Source organism: Amblyomma mixtum, chromosome 1 (genome assembly GCF_055824585.1).
Source record: "Amblyomma mixtum isolate Tamu chromosome 1, ASM5582458v1, whole genome shotgun sequence".
In the NCBI taxonomy this organism is placed as follows: domain Eukaryota; kingdom Metazoa; phylum Arthropoda; class Arachnida; order Ixodida; family Ixodidae; genus Amblyomma; species Amblyomma mixtum.
In genome coordinates this window covers 287,172,423-287,189,066 of record NC_143012.1, presented here as the reverse complement: position 1 = coordinate 287,189,066, position 16,644 = coordinate 287,172,423, and the positions used below count along the sequence as shown (strand labels likewise).

At 48.9% G+C, this 16,644-nt stretch overlaps 1 protein-coding gene across 3 annotated transcripts in view; it reads right to left on the bottom strand.

Moving 5' to 3' along the window:
• Nucleotides 1-16,644, bottom strand: part of swm (Zinc finger protein swm) — a 68,819-nt gene that overhangs the window by 40,367 nt on the left and 11,808 nt on the right. For 2 of the 3 annotated variants that reach the window (XM_089566272.1, XM_089566274.1), the window contains exons 7-12: nucleotides 16,297-16,455; nucleotides 14,273-14,347; nucleotides 13,769-13,918; nucleotides 11,906-12,143; nucleotides 9,543-9,723; nucleotides 3,018-3,308 (exon numbers count right to left, since the gene is read on the bottom strand). In XM_089566272.1, the coding sequence (XP_089422398.1) occupies nucleotides 3,018-3,308; nucleotides 9,543-9,723; nucleotides 11,906-12,143; nucleotides 13,769-13,918; nucleotides 14,273-14,347; nucleotides 16,297-16,455 (1,094 nt within the window). The remainder of the gene's footprint in view (nucleotides 1-3,017; nucleotides 3,309-9,542; nucleotides 9,724-11,905; nucleotides 12,144-13,768; nucleotides 13,919-14,272; nucleotides 14,348-16,296; nucleotides 16,456-16,644) is intronic. The other variant, XM_089566275.1, reaches the window with a different exon arrangement.

Genomic DNA, 16,644 nt, shown 5'->3' with positions numbered 1-16,644 from the left:
ATTTAACCCACGCAAACAATGTTTCTAGAACGCTTGCTTTGGGTGGTTTTGATTCAGCGTACCTCCTCCAGGATGGCAAAGCAGCGTGCACTAAGCCAAGGTCATGATAGAAGATATATAGGTGAGTACACAGTGGCCCAAGCCGCTCTCAGATATAGAAGATATATAGGTGAGTACACAGTGGCCCAAACCGCTCAAAGTCCCCTAGTTTCCATGCCACGAGATGGCTGTTCGCTCAGCAGCCCGGGTCGTAGTGAGAGGCAATGCTTTTCTATGGGGAATGCGCGCTCCATGAACGCCATTTTCCCGAAAACTGTTGCTGATGAAAAGAAAAAAACACTTTTGCCGCTTTGTTTCTGTACCGCTTCGCTGCCTACTGCAGTTTTGTGAAGCAGCAGCTTCGCACTGGTTTAGTTGAAGGCGAAGAAGGCGATGAGTTCTGGCGGGTTTTTTGAACCTGCTACAAGAATAATTGCCGGCGCCCTGATAACCGAGCATGTAACCATCGCTCGTCTTTTTTGTTCTCTTGACTTTTGGCTCTTTGGTTTGTGTGTTAGTTGGCCGCTCATTTGTTCGCCTGCTGCGCGTCCTACTCGTTCCTTAGCTTGTTCGTTCCTTAAATAATTGTAGCATTTGCTATAGCTTTTGTGCGTGCTGCTCGTTCGTACTTCTATGCACTTGCTTATTATACCGTTCGTTTACTTACTCAGTCGTTTGCTTGCTCTTGATTTGTCCGCTCATTTGGATGTGTTTTTTCGACTTTCTCTCGATAGCGCACTCAAGCACACACATGTTTTACAGTATGTTTTTAGCAGTCCCCTTGCTTTAATTTACGCTAACTAAAAGTGCAACTACCGTAAAAACCCGCGTATAATACGAGGTTTTTTTCCCATAATTAGCGTCCTAAACTTCCGCCTCGTACTATTTGCGGATCCGAACAAAAATTTTCGAAGTTGCTCGAAGTTTTGGTTTCGTTTTTGCGGCGTGGCTACGGCTTGGTTTCGCTATTGGCGCGAGGCTACGGCTTGGCTTCGTTACTCTCGACAAACGACGTCACGACGTCGTTTCTTTGTTGATCCGTTGGGTGCGCCGGGGGGTCGCGGTGTGCCGTGCCCGTGCGCGTGTTGACAACGCACGTGCTCGCATGTAAGGCACGCTTCGTGAAGTGAAGCGTGAAGTGGATATTGTTTTAGAGAGCACGATGTCACGGTCTCGAAAACAGTACTCGGCTACTTTCAAGCGATTTTGGCTGCGGAGAACATCGGCAACGGAGCGGCCGGGAGGCAGTTTGGTGTCGTCGAAGGAAGCATTCGTGGATGGCCACAACAGAAATAAACCCTTTTCGCGTGCAGCGGAACGCGACAAAGCTTTCGCGGCCGTTTGATGGTTGTGTAAACAAACCGTTCAAGGACGCAGTCAGGCGGTGCTACGCAGAGTGGATGCGCTCAGGTGAGCCTGCAGTGACGCCAACCGGGCGGCTGAAGCGGGCTTAAGAAGTGCGGCATCTCGAGCGCCCTCGATGGCACGGAAGATGAGTACATTTGGAATGATTTGTCGGACAAATAAATGTCCGAAGAAAGCGCTACTGAAGAACAAAGTAATTGAAGTGCGGGATGCGATTTGAATAAATGTCTTCTATGAGCTTGTGTTACTCGTATTATACGCGGGTGAAACTTTTTTTTCCCATTTCGCGTCTCTAAAACTTAGCCCCGTATTATATTCGGGTTCGTATTATACGCGGGTTTTTACGGTACTATGTTTCCAGAGCGCCTACTGTAAAATAACCATGACTCAATTGTCGGGTGATGTGCTCCTCACTCCCACCCATTACAACATCAAGCGCAACATTGAACTTCTCCTCGCTGCGCTGTAAGGAATGATTAACAATAATAGTATTAACACGCCAATAACAAATTATTCTGGTCTTCGCTTCTCCCACTGATGCAAGGGTTCCCTCAAACTTTGACTGTGCCACAGTTTGCACTGAAACAAGATGAATGTAATGATTTTTATTTACTTTTTGCTAAACATTTCATTCGTACCACGCTTTACCGCGCGTCACTTTTCCGTCACTGAATTTTGCTGGTCTTGCCTTTCCAACCCATGCCACTAACTCGTCTCACTGGCGAAAAATCACTGGCGTAAAATCGCAACGCCGTGCACCGCAAACAGCTTGCTCAAAGTGCCACGACGATGCTGCTGGTGACAGCGCAAGGAACATTTCATGTCATGCGAATGGCTTTTTTGACGTAAACGAACCATGCGATATCTGCATGGTTGCTATCACAACGAGATAGTTCATTTATGTTTTCTTTCTCCCGACAAAGTTTCATCGCTTCATCGACACTGGTGCTGCGATCAGCGGCCCAGTGCGCCGCCCGCCTCACCTATATATCTTACACCGTGGCCAAGGTCCCAACTCCATAGACACTTCCTAGGCGTGCGTGCCGTGTGCCTGTGCCCCCCCGTGTGTGCCAGAGCTGGTCTGTGCATGTGTGCAGCAGCAGACACGAGCAGGCACAAGCACGATACCCAGATCTGTACCAGCCAGGTGTCTATGCGTGCGTCACCAATGGTGCACACGCACCGAAACCGGCACAACAGCGGCATGAATTGACTGAACGACACACAGCTCTGACTTCCACGGGACAAGTGTGAGCTGACTGCAGCCACCACAGCCACTTTTCTCTGTATGAAATTCGCTAATCAAGCTCAACAACAAGTGCTTCAAATTTGCTGCTTTGTGCTCGTAATGCTCTAGCATGCACATAACTGCTGCCTCTGCTCAATCAGGCTCGAGATGGCAGCGAGCACTCAGGAAGAGAGCAGACTGAGGACGGGCAGAGAGTAGAGCAGGTTACGGAACAAATGCGAATAAACTGACAAGCATAAGGTGCTGCAGCAGCCACAGGACAGCGTTAGGATGATGATGACAAATGCACTTTCCCCACCTCTCAACACACAAGCCACTTTGTGGGTGCGAAAACTTTCCACACACCATCCACAGTGCACCTCACCTTCTCAACAGGTGGTGCTCCTAGCCGCTCCTTGATGTTCCTGGCAGGTGATGCCTCTGTTGTGGCAGCCCCATTGGTGGGTTGACTGGTGCCGCCACTGGCAGCAGGGCCGGTCTCCTGCGCAGTCCCACTGCCATTCGCTGTGGGTCCGGTGGCTCGGTCCTTGTTGTGCCAGAAGAGCTTGATGAAGCGGTTGTTGAGCACCGCTTCCGTGCATCGATATGCGGCATTCGCTTCGGCATGGTTCGAGAAACGGATCAAGGCTGCCTCTGGGTCTCCATCATAGCAAACCTGCAATGGCCAAATCACAGCTGCTGGCTACTGATGCCACCACTCTGCAACAAGCGGAATCGGCGAGAGACATGCACTCATGCTATCTGTTTCCAAGGCAACTGCACCAGTAAAAACTGGCCCAATCCCATGGCAATTGACCCTTTAGAAAATTCAGTCTGGCAACATGGCAGGCATCATCATCAGCAACTTCCGTCGGCGTCGTGCGCCATATTTTGCGCACCTTTGGCTAGCAGACGCGCAGCTATTGTGCTCTGCACAGCCTTTGCATCAGTTTCGACCTTGTGGCATGTCTACAATGCTTTGGTCACGTTTGTGAAAGCGATGGCGGAAAATTAGTAGTGGTCGAGGGACCTGACTATCATGCCGGGCGGATTTTCGCAAAGGCTTTTGGACTCCTATTGTGATGCCCACAGTGTGCGCGGTCCGTCCGGCCGCACCACTCAGCGAAGCTACGCATTGCCGTGCAAGTTGCATCTGCTGTCGATAAAGCAGGGCTAACAACACTTGGACTGGACTCGACGACGTGCAGGTGCACTGTAGGGCGAGTCGATCCGGATGCAGGCGCTCAATCAGCTGTGCAGGTGCGATAGCCGCCGATGCAACATCACTCGCGTTGTAGCTGTTTGCATGCATAGTTTGCTCACTTCAGATCAAGGTGACAGATTATCGGAGTGCTTGCTAAGCCGGAGTGCACAGGAAACACACCGCTGCTGCTGCTGCACTCCGCCTATGAAGCCGTCGTTCGCTGCAGGCTCGCAACGGAGAGTCCGACGCCGCTCCTCGCCCCGCCGCATCGTCGTGCTCTTTTTCGCGCGCACACGGAACTCACTATGAATGGTTGAGACGTGGATGCTAGCAAATCCAAAACAAGCGTGTTAGAGCAATGTTTTGATTTTGTGACGCGGCGAACAGTCGCCAACGTCGGGAACAATGCATGTCCTCGAGTGCACCGAAGGTGCGCCTTTATATTTGTGCTCACTATAGACCTTTTTCAGTTTTAGCCTCGCTCCCACCGCGCCGAACACCGCCATGTTGCTTTCCTCCTCTCTGGCTGGTTCGGGAAGGCAGTGTCCGTGCGTCCCGCGCGTTCTCTGCGGTTCTCCGTGTTTACTGTATGCGGTTGCTTAGCTGTAGTAGCCCGATTTGGGTGTATGTGCGATTAAAGCTGAAACGAGGTCTTCGGGAAACCACTGCGCAGTTGTCTGCTGGTCAAACAACTACAGGAAGCGAAGGCGGCTTGAAGCGGAGCAGTGTGAAGAACACAGAGAGCCACGGCAGCAGTGCGGTTGCGGGCTGTTTCAGCTACACATACCTTACACGCGAGCACCTACTGCTGATGTCGCTAAGATATATGTCGTCTCTGACCCTTGCAAAATCAAAACATAAATAATAATTTGGGTAAATGATGCAGCAGCACTGCCGGTTTCGTGAAACATTTCTGTTATAACTGCCGACGGTGGAAGAGCGAGCTAGTTGGTAGTTCATCTTGGGGGAAAAACACAGCGCACTCCTGAGACACGGACAAAGAAAGGCAAGACGATACAGCGCTGTATCGTCTTGCCTTTCTTTGTCCGTGTCTTAGGAGTGCGCTGTGTTTTTCCTCAAGATAACTGCCGACACTGGCGACTGATTATTAATGACAACGGCACTGTAAACATAGCTATTTGAGAGTACTTGAAAGCCATGATGCATTGCGCAAATGCCACAGCTGTTTGCTTGCAGTAAATATCCTATAAACCAGTAGGACTTAAAAAACTGAAGGCCGCAGCTTTGATGTGTCCACCTTGCATCGTGACACCTCATGCTTCGACCAAATACTATTTTCAACTTACGCCATAATGCAAAGTGCCGATTGTTCAAAAAATGTGCCTATTAGGGACGTGCAATCAGCATGCACGCAGTGCCCACCCGACCACACACAAGCGCTTTCTCGTTCTTTCGGCATTAATCAGCGGCCGCACCCGAGACGGACCAAGCAGATACGCCCCTCAGGAACTGTCACAGCAGGTGCACCAGTTTCGAGTGTATAAATTACATCGTGTTCGAAAGCCAGATGCCTCTCTACTACATCTTTTTGCGAGTTTAGCGAAATGTCGAACGACGCGATGCTCCAAATCCAGTTTTCTCTGTTCCTGCGACACTTTGCCTCGACGCGCGGCGCCGACGGATGCACTGGCGCTCCGAAGAGCGCTGCCACACACTCGCATGTTCACGCTAAGAGTGGACCACCCTACATTTGCACGCTTCACCAGTTTTTTTACCGTTAGTACGAAGTAATCAAGACATTTATGCAAAGCCAAAAGCCGCAACAGAATTCTGTGCGCTTATGCGCTCCAGAGGTGCCTTCTCCATGTAGCACTACAGAAAGTACCGTTTTTTAGGACGGTGCATAAGGAAAATGTAGTGAAAGACGCAGTCGAACGCAGTTTCAATCTGTTCGTGTCACGGGCGCAACGCAGAGCAGGCCGCTTGAGCGCTTGACAGCAACACTGCTGTTAGCTCGGAACGGAGCGGTTTTTCTTTTATAATTATAACTAGAACATAGAAGCGCTCAGCAAGTTTCGTGCTCGCATTAATAAATTTCTCCATTATAGATACCAGAAAGCCGTTAAATGAATTGCGCACACTTGCGTAGAAGCGCACCTTGAATGTCAGTTTTCGACACAACTTGCAGATAAACATCCGCGTCGCCGCTCACCGAAGCACGGGCCATTTTGTTCACAGTTGCTCATGGCATACAGTGCAACACTTTGTAGGTCAAAATAATGCAAAAATCAACACTCGGATACGGCTGAACAGCGCGGCGAGTGCTCGCTGCCTGTATTGCAGCGGCGGCCGCCCAAGCCAACATGGCGGAGAAATCGGCCAGACGCAAGACGGCGCTGCGGTCGAAAGATGGCCGCGCGCACCTGAAAAAGGTCTATACAGCGGAAGGGCAACACGGTAGAATGAACTTTTCGCTGCTCCTGCAATACTTGTATCATTTATTTTAATGTGAAAACGAACAGGTCACGGACGAGAAGAAAGAAGCATGCAGCTACTTTATGCACTCCGTGCTCTGGATACGCAGCTTGTTTCCGTGCACGTCTCAGTGAGGCCCATTCACACTTGCGAGAAGCGGAGGTCCCGCGACTGTTTTGGTCGAAAAGCGAGGTCACGGACCACTCGCTCCCTGCTCGATTTTCTAGCCTTGCGACTGCGAGTCGCATATCTTTGAACAAATCACCGAGCGAGCCGATCTTTCAACAACGACACTGTTCGCGGGCGCGCTGGGCGACAAACTGCGCGGCTCCCTGGCTGCCCTAGTCGTTGCTAAGCCTAGCCGGTTTCATATCGATGCCGCAGCTGAAGGCGCGTCGGATCCTGTCCAGCGCTAGTAATTAAGGTGCTGCTTTCATCACCGTTTTATTGTGAACCCCGTCTCATAATAATATTAAGACATGCTCGATATCCGTGGCTGCTTCAGGGGGCTAACAGACAACAGTCGAGCCGCAGTGAGCAGCAGCAGCGAAGCGGCTATGGGAAGAAATTTGCTTGTGTCGCAGTTATCACTTCTACCAGCAACTCGGTATTGACCAGCGATCTTCAAATATGATTCATTTTTTTACATTCCTCTACCCAAGGGCTTGGTATGAACGCGAACAAGCAATATTGCCGCATTTTTCTGACGCTGGCGGCCGGCATACAGGTTGGCAGGCCGGCCCTGCAGCGAACTGCGCCTCTGTCATCAAGACGCTTATACGACCGCGTTGCACATCAAAACCGTCACAACATCCTCCTCTTCGCTAAGGTCGTAGCAGTACATTGCTAATAGCAGTTTAGAGGACCAAGTGCGAGTGCAGGAGGCATGGCCAAAGCAGACGAAACACTCGAAAACACGCGAACAACGTCATTCCCGAGTTTTCGCTTCAAACGAGAATCTAACGAGAGGGCGACCTGCTGGTCGCGCTTGCAAGCGTGAACAGCGGTGTCGTCGATCTGCTGCCTGGTCGCAAGCGACTGCTGGTCACATGCCCTTCGCGGCTCGCCAAGTGTGAATTGGCCCTGCGCTGGCTGCAGAAAGGCACACAGCAGCATGCCAGCATCGTGACTACAGCTTGGAACAGAGAGCCAATGTCAAGGAAGCTGGCTAGGGCACAGAAACAAGACGATTGCGCTTGTTGTGGCTTCTCCGGGCGCCGTACTTTTCAATCCGGCCCAGCGCAGTTCGGCAGGCGTATGCCCAAGCAATGGCGGAGGCACCGCGGTTCGCGTGCCACACACCAGATGGCACTGAATTTTCTAAAGGGTCTATTGCAAGCACCCATCACCACAGCATGCTCCATACGGAATCCCCAGATTTACTGCGCACCTATGCTGCATACTTGATTAAAAGCATGCTCAACTGAAGATGCATAATGATACTGCAGTGTGAGAGATGATGCATATGACAGCAATGCACAAGACACTTTTTTGTTCCATCATCCAGCTTTCTTTAAGTCTCCAATGGCTTCGAAAGCTACCGGTGACCGATTCTAAGATGAAAATTACATGGGACAGAAGCACTCACTGCAGAAACACTGCACCAGCAGCTTTGCCTGCTTTCATGTTGTCTGCTAGGACAGAGGTTGAAACCCTCCCTCCGGGGAGTGCCACATCTATTATTACAGCGATCAAAAATTATATACGTACATGTGCCCATTCATTTTCTTTGTCAGTGCGTTTGCACCAAAACAGGCACGGTGTTGACGCACGACATAATGATATGCCATATATCACTGCACTCCTTAGTTTGCAAGCAGTGCCACAGTGGCTCTCAATGGCTGCCTATGAATTTGTTTTTGTGAGTAGGACAAAGAAAAAAATGTCATAAGAAAACAGTGGCAAGGCCTAGCAATCCTGCGCTTTTGCTTTCTGCTCCTTGATGGCAATAAATTCCATGAAGAAAACGCAACTTATTTAATATGGTCAGTGTGACAGTGTACACTGCACAAGTGACCGCCACTCAGAAACGCTACAATGTTCAAATGCGATTTCATGAGAAAACTCATGGTTCCCAAATTTTCATAACATTTCGGCGCTCTGAGCAGCAAAAATACTGCGCGAATTAGATCACATACCCAACACCATCTACAAACTTAAAAATCTGTTCAAACAATATATTGGATATAAGAATAAAAAACTGCGGCACCGTCAGCTTTACCATGTGTTCTATGGTAAAATAAATTGCTTATAACAATGCTGTCATTCCACATTATCATTTATAACAATTAAATCTGGTCACAGAGTCAATCTCAAAAAAAAAAAAAAAAAAAAAAACTTCCGGGAAACGGAAACCGAGCTAGAGAGAGAATAAACTTTATTTATAGAGTCCTTGAAGAGGAAGGCTCTCTTCTGGCGCAGGCGGGCTACTGCCGCTTGGTGGCCTTGATCTCTTGGATCTCGGCGACCTGGTCAGCTCTCTATGTGAGCAACTTTTGCTGCCACAGGTCCGAGCTGCGCAGCACGGTCTCAACACTGCTCCTCTGTGGTTATTCCGCTTAAAGGGTTTTTACTGCAGGCCCACATGATGTGGTTAAGGTCAGCATACTCTCCGCAGCTTTTGCATTCTGCAGAGTATATATCCGGATGAATTTGGAGATGCCCGAGAGTGGTTGCTTGCTCTTGCACGAGCATGCCAATGCAACAGGCAGCAGAAGGAGCAGGTGATCATGCACTAAGAGACACTGGGTGCGCCGGGGATGCTTGCACACAGCAGCAACACAGCGGAAGAGAAAAGAATAACACTCTCCCCAGTGCCAAGGGGTCGCTCGCAGAAAACGTGCTGATGTGTTTCTTTTTCTTTTTCTGTTCTGGCAGCCAGAGCATGTGCACATGTGCACTGCCCTATTCTCCCCTATTCTTTGCTAACCTGGCCAGGACCCCCCCCCCCCCCCCCCCCTTCGCGGGATGCACATGTCCTGAGGCCAGGTGAGATACTACGTCGCTGGTCTGCACACGTGCCATACATACTCTCATTCAGCTGGGAGAGTGTATGCGTGTTGCCAGCATGATTTTTCTCACCTGCCAATACCATTCCCTCAGTCCTGCAAGCTCCTCGGATTCCTGTGTTGATGTGATCGGCAGTGGCGCGGGAGTGTTAGGAACATCCAAAATTCAGCCCATTGTACACAATACATGGTGGCCAGGAAATATTAAAAATTTGCATAAACAGATTCTACTGTATGAGGTAGAACACAGAGAGCACAGCACCTGGAGGTTCACGATGGTTCCGAATCGCGAAAAGTGGTTGTTCAGCTGAGTGATGGTGTTGAGGGCTCGTGGCACCTTGCGCACCTCCAGCTCACACCGGTCGTAGTGGTTGGCCGCTCGGTTACCCATATTGCCGCGACCATAGTCCATACGACCACGTCCACCACTGCCATGCATTCCCCTGGTTCGAGGCAAACACACAAAAAAGCACGTCTGTGAGGTTTTCCCACAGTCACAATGGAATGTAATCAAAAGCAGACCAATATTACAGCGCCAGAAATAGTGTCGTCTCACGCTCTCTCTAGCCCCGTTAAGGTCTCTGGAATGGCTCACTACAGTTCCTTGGCACAGCTATGACAAGAGGCCACAACACTTCTGTGACAAACAGGAGATGCAATGAGAGCACTATGGGGGCACAGAGGCTTTTAAACTCTTAACAACCCAAGGCAGCAAACCCTGCGGTAACCCTACCCCTGCTTAAAGCTAAGCCCCTCAACTACACTGTCTAATTTTCACAAGTGTGCAAACGCAATCAAATTATTGACTGTGAGTCAAACCAAGCATTTTCATATACTGTAAAAACCCACGTATAATATGAACCCGAATATAATACGAGGTGAAGTTTTAAAGACGCAAAATGGGAAAAAAAGTTTTACCCACGTATAATACGAGTGACACAAGCTCATAGAAGACATTTATTCAAATCGCATCCCGCACTTCACTTCAATCACTTTCTTCTTCACCAGCGCTTTCTTCGGACATTTCTTTGTCCGACAAATCATCCCAAATGTACTCATCTTCCGTGCCATCGAGGGCGTTCGAGATGCCGCACTTCTTAAGCCCGCTTCAGCCGCCCGGTTAGCGTCACTGCAGGCTCACCTGAGCACATCCACTCTGCGTAGCACTGCTTGACTGCATCCTTGAGCGGTTTGTTTACACAACCATCAAGGGGCCGCAAAAGCTTCGTCGCGTTCTGCCGCACGTGAAAAGGGCTTATTTCTGTCATTGCCATCCACGAATGCTTCCTTCGACAACACCTAACTGCCTCCCGGCCGCACTGTTGGCGATGTTCTCCGCAGCTAAAATCACTTTTCCCTTGAAAGCACCAAGTACTGTTTTCGAGACCCTAACATCGTGCTCCCCAAAACAATATCCACTTCACGAAGCGTGCCTTACATGCGAGCATGTGCGTTGCCAACAGGCACACGGCACACCGTGATCCCCTGGCCCACCCAACGGATCAACAAAGAAACGGCGTCGTGACATTGTTTGTTGAGAGTAACGAAGCCAAGCCGTAGCCACGCCGCAATAACGAAACCAAAACTTCAAGCAACTTCGAAAATTTTTGTTCGGATCCGCAAATAGTTAGAGGCGAAATTTAGGACGCTAATTACGGGAAAGAAACCTCGTATTATATATGTGGGTTTTTACGGTAATTTCGAACAAAATACAGAGAGTTTAAATTAAAAACAAATGCTTCTTTACAAAATCAGCTAAACACTACATAAAACATTACAAAACAGAGTTTACTTTACTTATCATCAGCCTAACTTATTTTTCCCATAGTGCTTCCCAGGCATTAAATCAGCTGCCACTGAAGGCAGCAATACTAAACACGTGCGTATATGGTAATTTTTAGTACTCCACCCAGTGAAGCTGCAGTTATTAAAAGGAATGTCCTCAGGAATGCAACCATGTGGTAAGCTGAACTTAAAACTGAGGACAAATACATTTTGGCTTGTATCCATAGGGTATTGTGCTCCGATTACTCAGACCACCCTCTATGAAAATAGAGCTTTTAAGGCTAGAAAAGGCCAGAAAACAAAATGCGAGAGGTTTCACCATCAACGGCTGATTTTGCAAGTAAACTGCATGCATCACCGCCACTATTCTCAAGCAGGTCCCAGAGGCTATGTCATACACTGCCCTTTGATTCAAAACGATGGAAATCTGTCCCTTTCAGTAGAAGAGACTTCATGAGTTTGAATTGACAGGTGAGAAGATTTCTAGGCCCAATTTTCTCAGCGGTAAACATGTCTTTCGTTGCAAGACAAACGCTAACACAGCCAGGCACAGCCAGAGAATAAATGTCTGCTGACAACGATAACGGGATGGAGTTCTCCTTAGTGTCCCTTTAAATTAAATGTGCAAACCAGCACAGTATAAATTTCACTTGAGCACACCTTGTTAAGTGTAACTGTGATAGACCAGCAACAATGTAGAGCCCAAGGTTAGCAGACCAGGAGGAAAAGACAGAAAACATTCATTGTTCGCACTGCCCCGCTACTATCAATGCACGTGGAATAGCCGAGCTGTTGTCACACCAAGCACAGTGCATCACCCCATCAGTGATTACTACTGACCCCCGTCCATAGCGTGGTCCTCCCTGGTGGTGCGGATGGGGTGGTGGCCGCATGGGTGGGGGGCCCCCTCCCCCGTGTGGAGGAGGTGGGGGAGGAGGTGGTGCTGCTGACAAGGCACTGCCACCCTCGTCTGCCAGGCCCGGGGGTGGACCCAGTGGGGGACCCACCCGGGGGTCGAGAACAGAGCGCCCAGACGGCGGTGGTGGAGGCGGGGGTGGCGGCGGCTGGCTCAGGTCAGCTGCAGCATGGTGCCAGAGACTCTTAGAACACAAGACGGCCTGAAGATCTACTCGAGAAACAGCTGCGTTCTATTCATACACCGTACAATGCTGCATGTAAGCTGACACCCCCCCCTTTTTTTGTATAAGCTAACCATGCACTAAACTGCACGGTCAACACAGTGACGGCATATCAGGATTTCATGCTTATCTTTGTATCGGTGTTATCTAAAATTTTTTTGCATGGCTCTCTTGAAAAAGAAGGGGAACGTGAAACCTTTGCCCAGTCAACTGCTGTACCTTGTTAAGGCACTTTCATTCATTAACTTCTACCCAACTTACTGTATGCTATGGCCTCGTTCCTTGCAGTACATTCACACTTTATTATTCCTGTGTCCTGCCAGTAAAAGATAACTTTGTGTCCTGCAAAGATGGCATTTGCGTTACAATGGGGGTTACGTTCCAAAATGGCAAACATGATATAGAGTCGAGATAACGAGTATATCAAACTCGAAGGAGATCCCGAAATAGTTGAACTCGTTTTTCGCTGCCCCCATTGAGTATTGTTAGCTTGCTAACAATGATTTTGTGCACAGATTTCGAAACCGTCAGCGTTGCTTACAAGCACTCTGTGTGTCTGGCTTATAGTCAGAAAACCAAAGTTTCATTTCCATACAGTTTTCGTTTTTCCCATGATGCAGCACATTTTTAATGCTTGGTGAAATCGCAGTACTGCACTCTCTGCCCGCCATGCTGCCCCCCTACAACAACTTCGCTGCTAGACTTTGAAGCCTTCTGCATCGCTTATGGGCATACTGGGCGCCTGGCTTGTAGTCAGAAGATCAAACTTTCGTTTCCAATGCAGTTTACTTTTTTTCCCGCAAGTCGACAATTTCTGAACGCACTTCAAAGACATGGCAGCGTCAAAGTTGCTCAACCACCTCCACAAGTGCAACGCACACTCTAAAACATTACAAATTTCAGGAATCCACTTTGTCTGCGAATTATTCTATTGACGATCCGAGCAGCAGAGAGTCTGAAGACACTGCCTTTTCTTCGGGGTTCAGTTCTGACATCGGCGACGACGGAAACCAGCCTGGAACTTAAGACAGCCGCCCATCGATGCCCAACTATGAGGTTTGCAGTTGTTTTGTAGCAAAAATACAGCTCAAGAAAGAATAACGATTTTTTAAAAGCTAGTAGACAAGAGAATACCAAACATTTTGCGTATTTCAGTAAGTTATAACTTTTTTTCTTTTCACATACAAGCGTGTCTTTACATGTTCCATTCAATTTTTTCCTAAAATCTTGTTTTCGGCAGATACAATTTTCTGTTGGAGTGTGCAATTTGTTATTTAAACTTAGGTAGCACAATTCTTTAGCTTGTTTATGTGTTTTAAAAAATGACGACTTTCCCCACAGTAAGGAAAGAGTTAACATATCGATGACTCAGCATATAAAACATGCCAATGAATAAGATTACTGACAACCTAGGAATAAGAGTACGGTGCTTGAACGCTAGGGATGCATGTTCTGCAGCATCGCACCGCTCACTGGGTTTCGCTAGGCCTAGTCTGCTTCGCATCGAAGCCGTCATGGAGGTGCCACAGCACCAGCCAACAACAGAAATGCTGCCCATTCTCACCCTGTGGAGGTGGTGGGCCGACCGTTGGCACTCCAATCAGCTCCCTGTGGGGAGCCCTTGGTGGATGGAAGACAGGTGGGGGGCCCCAGAACGCGGGAGGACCCACTCGAAGTGGGCGCTCCATGCCAGGCGCTTCTGGGTTGTACGGCTCTGCACAGAAAGACGTGGGACGCGTAAGCACGTGAAGTTTCGACACATGAACGCAGACACGGGGCTTTCTCCCTGTGAACTACACTGAGCAAACAGACAGAGAGAGAGAAAGAGCAACAAAACACAAAGGGAAAAAAAAAACACTTAAAACCAGTTCACGAAGTTGAGCGCCAGTAGGCATAGCCTGGTAAGTAAAATATTAAGGCAGTAATGAATGCCGAAACGCTGCTGTTTCACCATGGATCGGTGCCATGGCAACTGTGCCGCCCACACGTAGCTAGTTCCTAACCGCAGCCTGCCAGTGCTACAATTTTGCCCGAGGGGAGAGGGAGAAAGGAAGGAGCGGGCACTGACCAGCAGGTGGCAGGGGCTCCTGGCTGCCCACCATGGGTGGCAGCACCTGCTGCAGCTGGGCCAGCGAGGGCACACCTGGTCAGCCAGGAAGAGGAGGAGAGAGAGAGAAGGCCCACCACCGGGGGAGGGAGGGGTGGAATGGGGGAGTCACACACAGGAAGAACCCAACACCGTGCATGGCACACACACTTGAGAATGTTTCAAAGGGCCATTTGTGCACCCTGCCTGCACTACTGGCACAGAACAAAGAATGTGTGCGTGTGCGTAAGGTAAAGCAAAAGAACCTGAGCCACCTCTGCCTTCGCAAAATATGGAACACATTTGTATGGGCTATGCAGAATGCCACAGTGGAGGGCCCCAAGTTAGGAGAGACTGCCTGGTCAGAGCTCTTTGTCACAAGCAGCAAGCACATTTGCAAGAGCACTCTTGCATTTCTGTTTTACTGAAGCATGGCCACTACAGTCAGGCATCTTGTCTGTAACGTTTCCTTGTGTAGCAACAGTTGAACAGGCGTATACTTGGTTTCACACATCAGAGCTCCACTAAGATTTCTGAGAGGACTGACAGGCTGCAGGCACTTGCTGCAGTGAAGAAGGACTGCCAGATCACAATGTCTGTCTGAACTGTAGGATCCACCAGAAAAGTGATGGCCATGGCTTGTTACCATAAAAAATCAAGAGTAATGTTTTCTATTAAAAGAAACAGCTGCATCAATTGCAAACCTTGCGAATATGGGAGTCATATTCAAGCCAGAATGATACATGAGAACAAAGGATGTCACAAGCACAAAGTGAGAACACACGAGAGAGATGCCACACACACTCAGCTTCACATAAAGCAGAAGCTCACACTTGGGAAGCAATACCAAAAAAGGTAAAGACAACAATTAATTTTTGCACACTAAAGCGACACTAGTGTTGTAAGGCCCACCACCAGGAGCTCAGGATGCGCCCAAATCCTCGATACATGGGTATTCACTTCACTGCCATCAAAATGCAGCCATTGTGTATGGCCTAGGCTTCACAGCCCTATGCAGGTGTCTCGGTTTTTGCCTTTCAGACTGCCCTAAGTATGCAGTGAGTTGATGACAACATATTAAGAGGCAAATGGTTTCCAACTCCAGACAGCAAGTTCTGAATGCCAGTATGGTATAACATGAAATCAAATGCTCACACTTTCACATGACAAAGTACACAAGCCCTGACATGCTTTTTCTAACTTCAGTCCCGAGTCTTGTCTCATGAGAACAATGTCCCATTTTCTGCCTTCACACACTCCGTAGGGAAGGTGGATGGCGCCTGCTCTGCACACTGTGGTAATTATGCTGTGATCGCCAGTCGCACATTACGTACCAGCAGCTTTGAGTGATGGTGTGTGAATTAGACATTGCCAACACTGGAATCGCCAGCATGCAGTACATGCTCCCAAGCAAAATAATAGCTTTCCTGGACATGCACATGCTCATGGGCTTAACTCACATCGAGAATTTTCAGGAATTCATATCAACCTACTATTACAGCTTCTAGGGCTCACGCCAGTCATAAGCATATTTTCTCAAATACATTCCCAGTGCTCCTGCCTGAAGACTTTCTTGCTTTTTGACTATACCTGGTTCAGGTGATACAACATTTTTCATTACTCTTGTGGAATATGCGTCAGTGAGATTCTACAGTGGAAATCCCCCAGCTTTCAAGAAGTTTCAAGAGCATTCAAGAAGTTTTTCTAAAAAATCAGAAACGTTTCAAGTGTTCCCTACATGCTGACTACCAAGCTCTGGAACCAATTTGGCAGATGTAAGCTGAACTGTAGGAAGCTTGGCAACTGGTAAAGCTGAAGGCACAAATAAATGGACTATGCTTTGCTGTTACAACTCCATTCTTGACTGTAGTAGCAAATCACAGAAGTCAGAATGTGCTCGTCAGCAACACCACCACGTGCGCGTACAGTGCACCTTGCAGTGCTGGCTGGGTGACCAGTGAGCAGAGTAAGCTATGGCTGCAGCATGCCAATTGGTGCCCCCTCACCTTGGGGCAGTGCTGGCTGAGGTGGCAGCGCAGAATTGGGGGGTGGGGGTGGAGGCGGTCCCGACAGGCCGAAGCGCAGGACTGAAACGTCCTCCACGATGAGTGGATCATTGCCGTGGTCAAAGGGGCAGTAGTCACCACGCATACAGTAGCCACGCTCTGCAAACACGCATGCCCCACTGTCAGTGGTGGCACATCCACGCTCTGAGCACAGAGGAGTAAAAAGGGAGCTCACTAGAGGAAATTTCACTCCCTTTTTACTCTGATATATAGGTACATTTGTGTTTAGAGTGCACCAGCAATGGTGTAGGTGTTTCATGGTGATTACAATGATGGTAACTGCTGCTG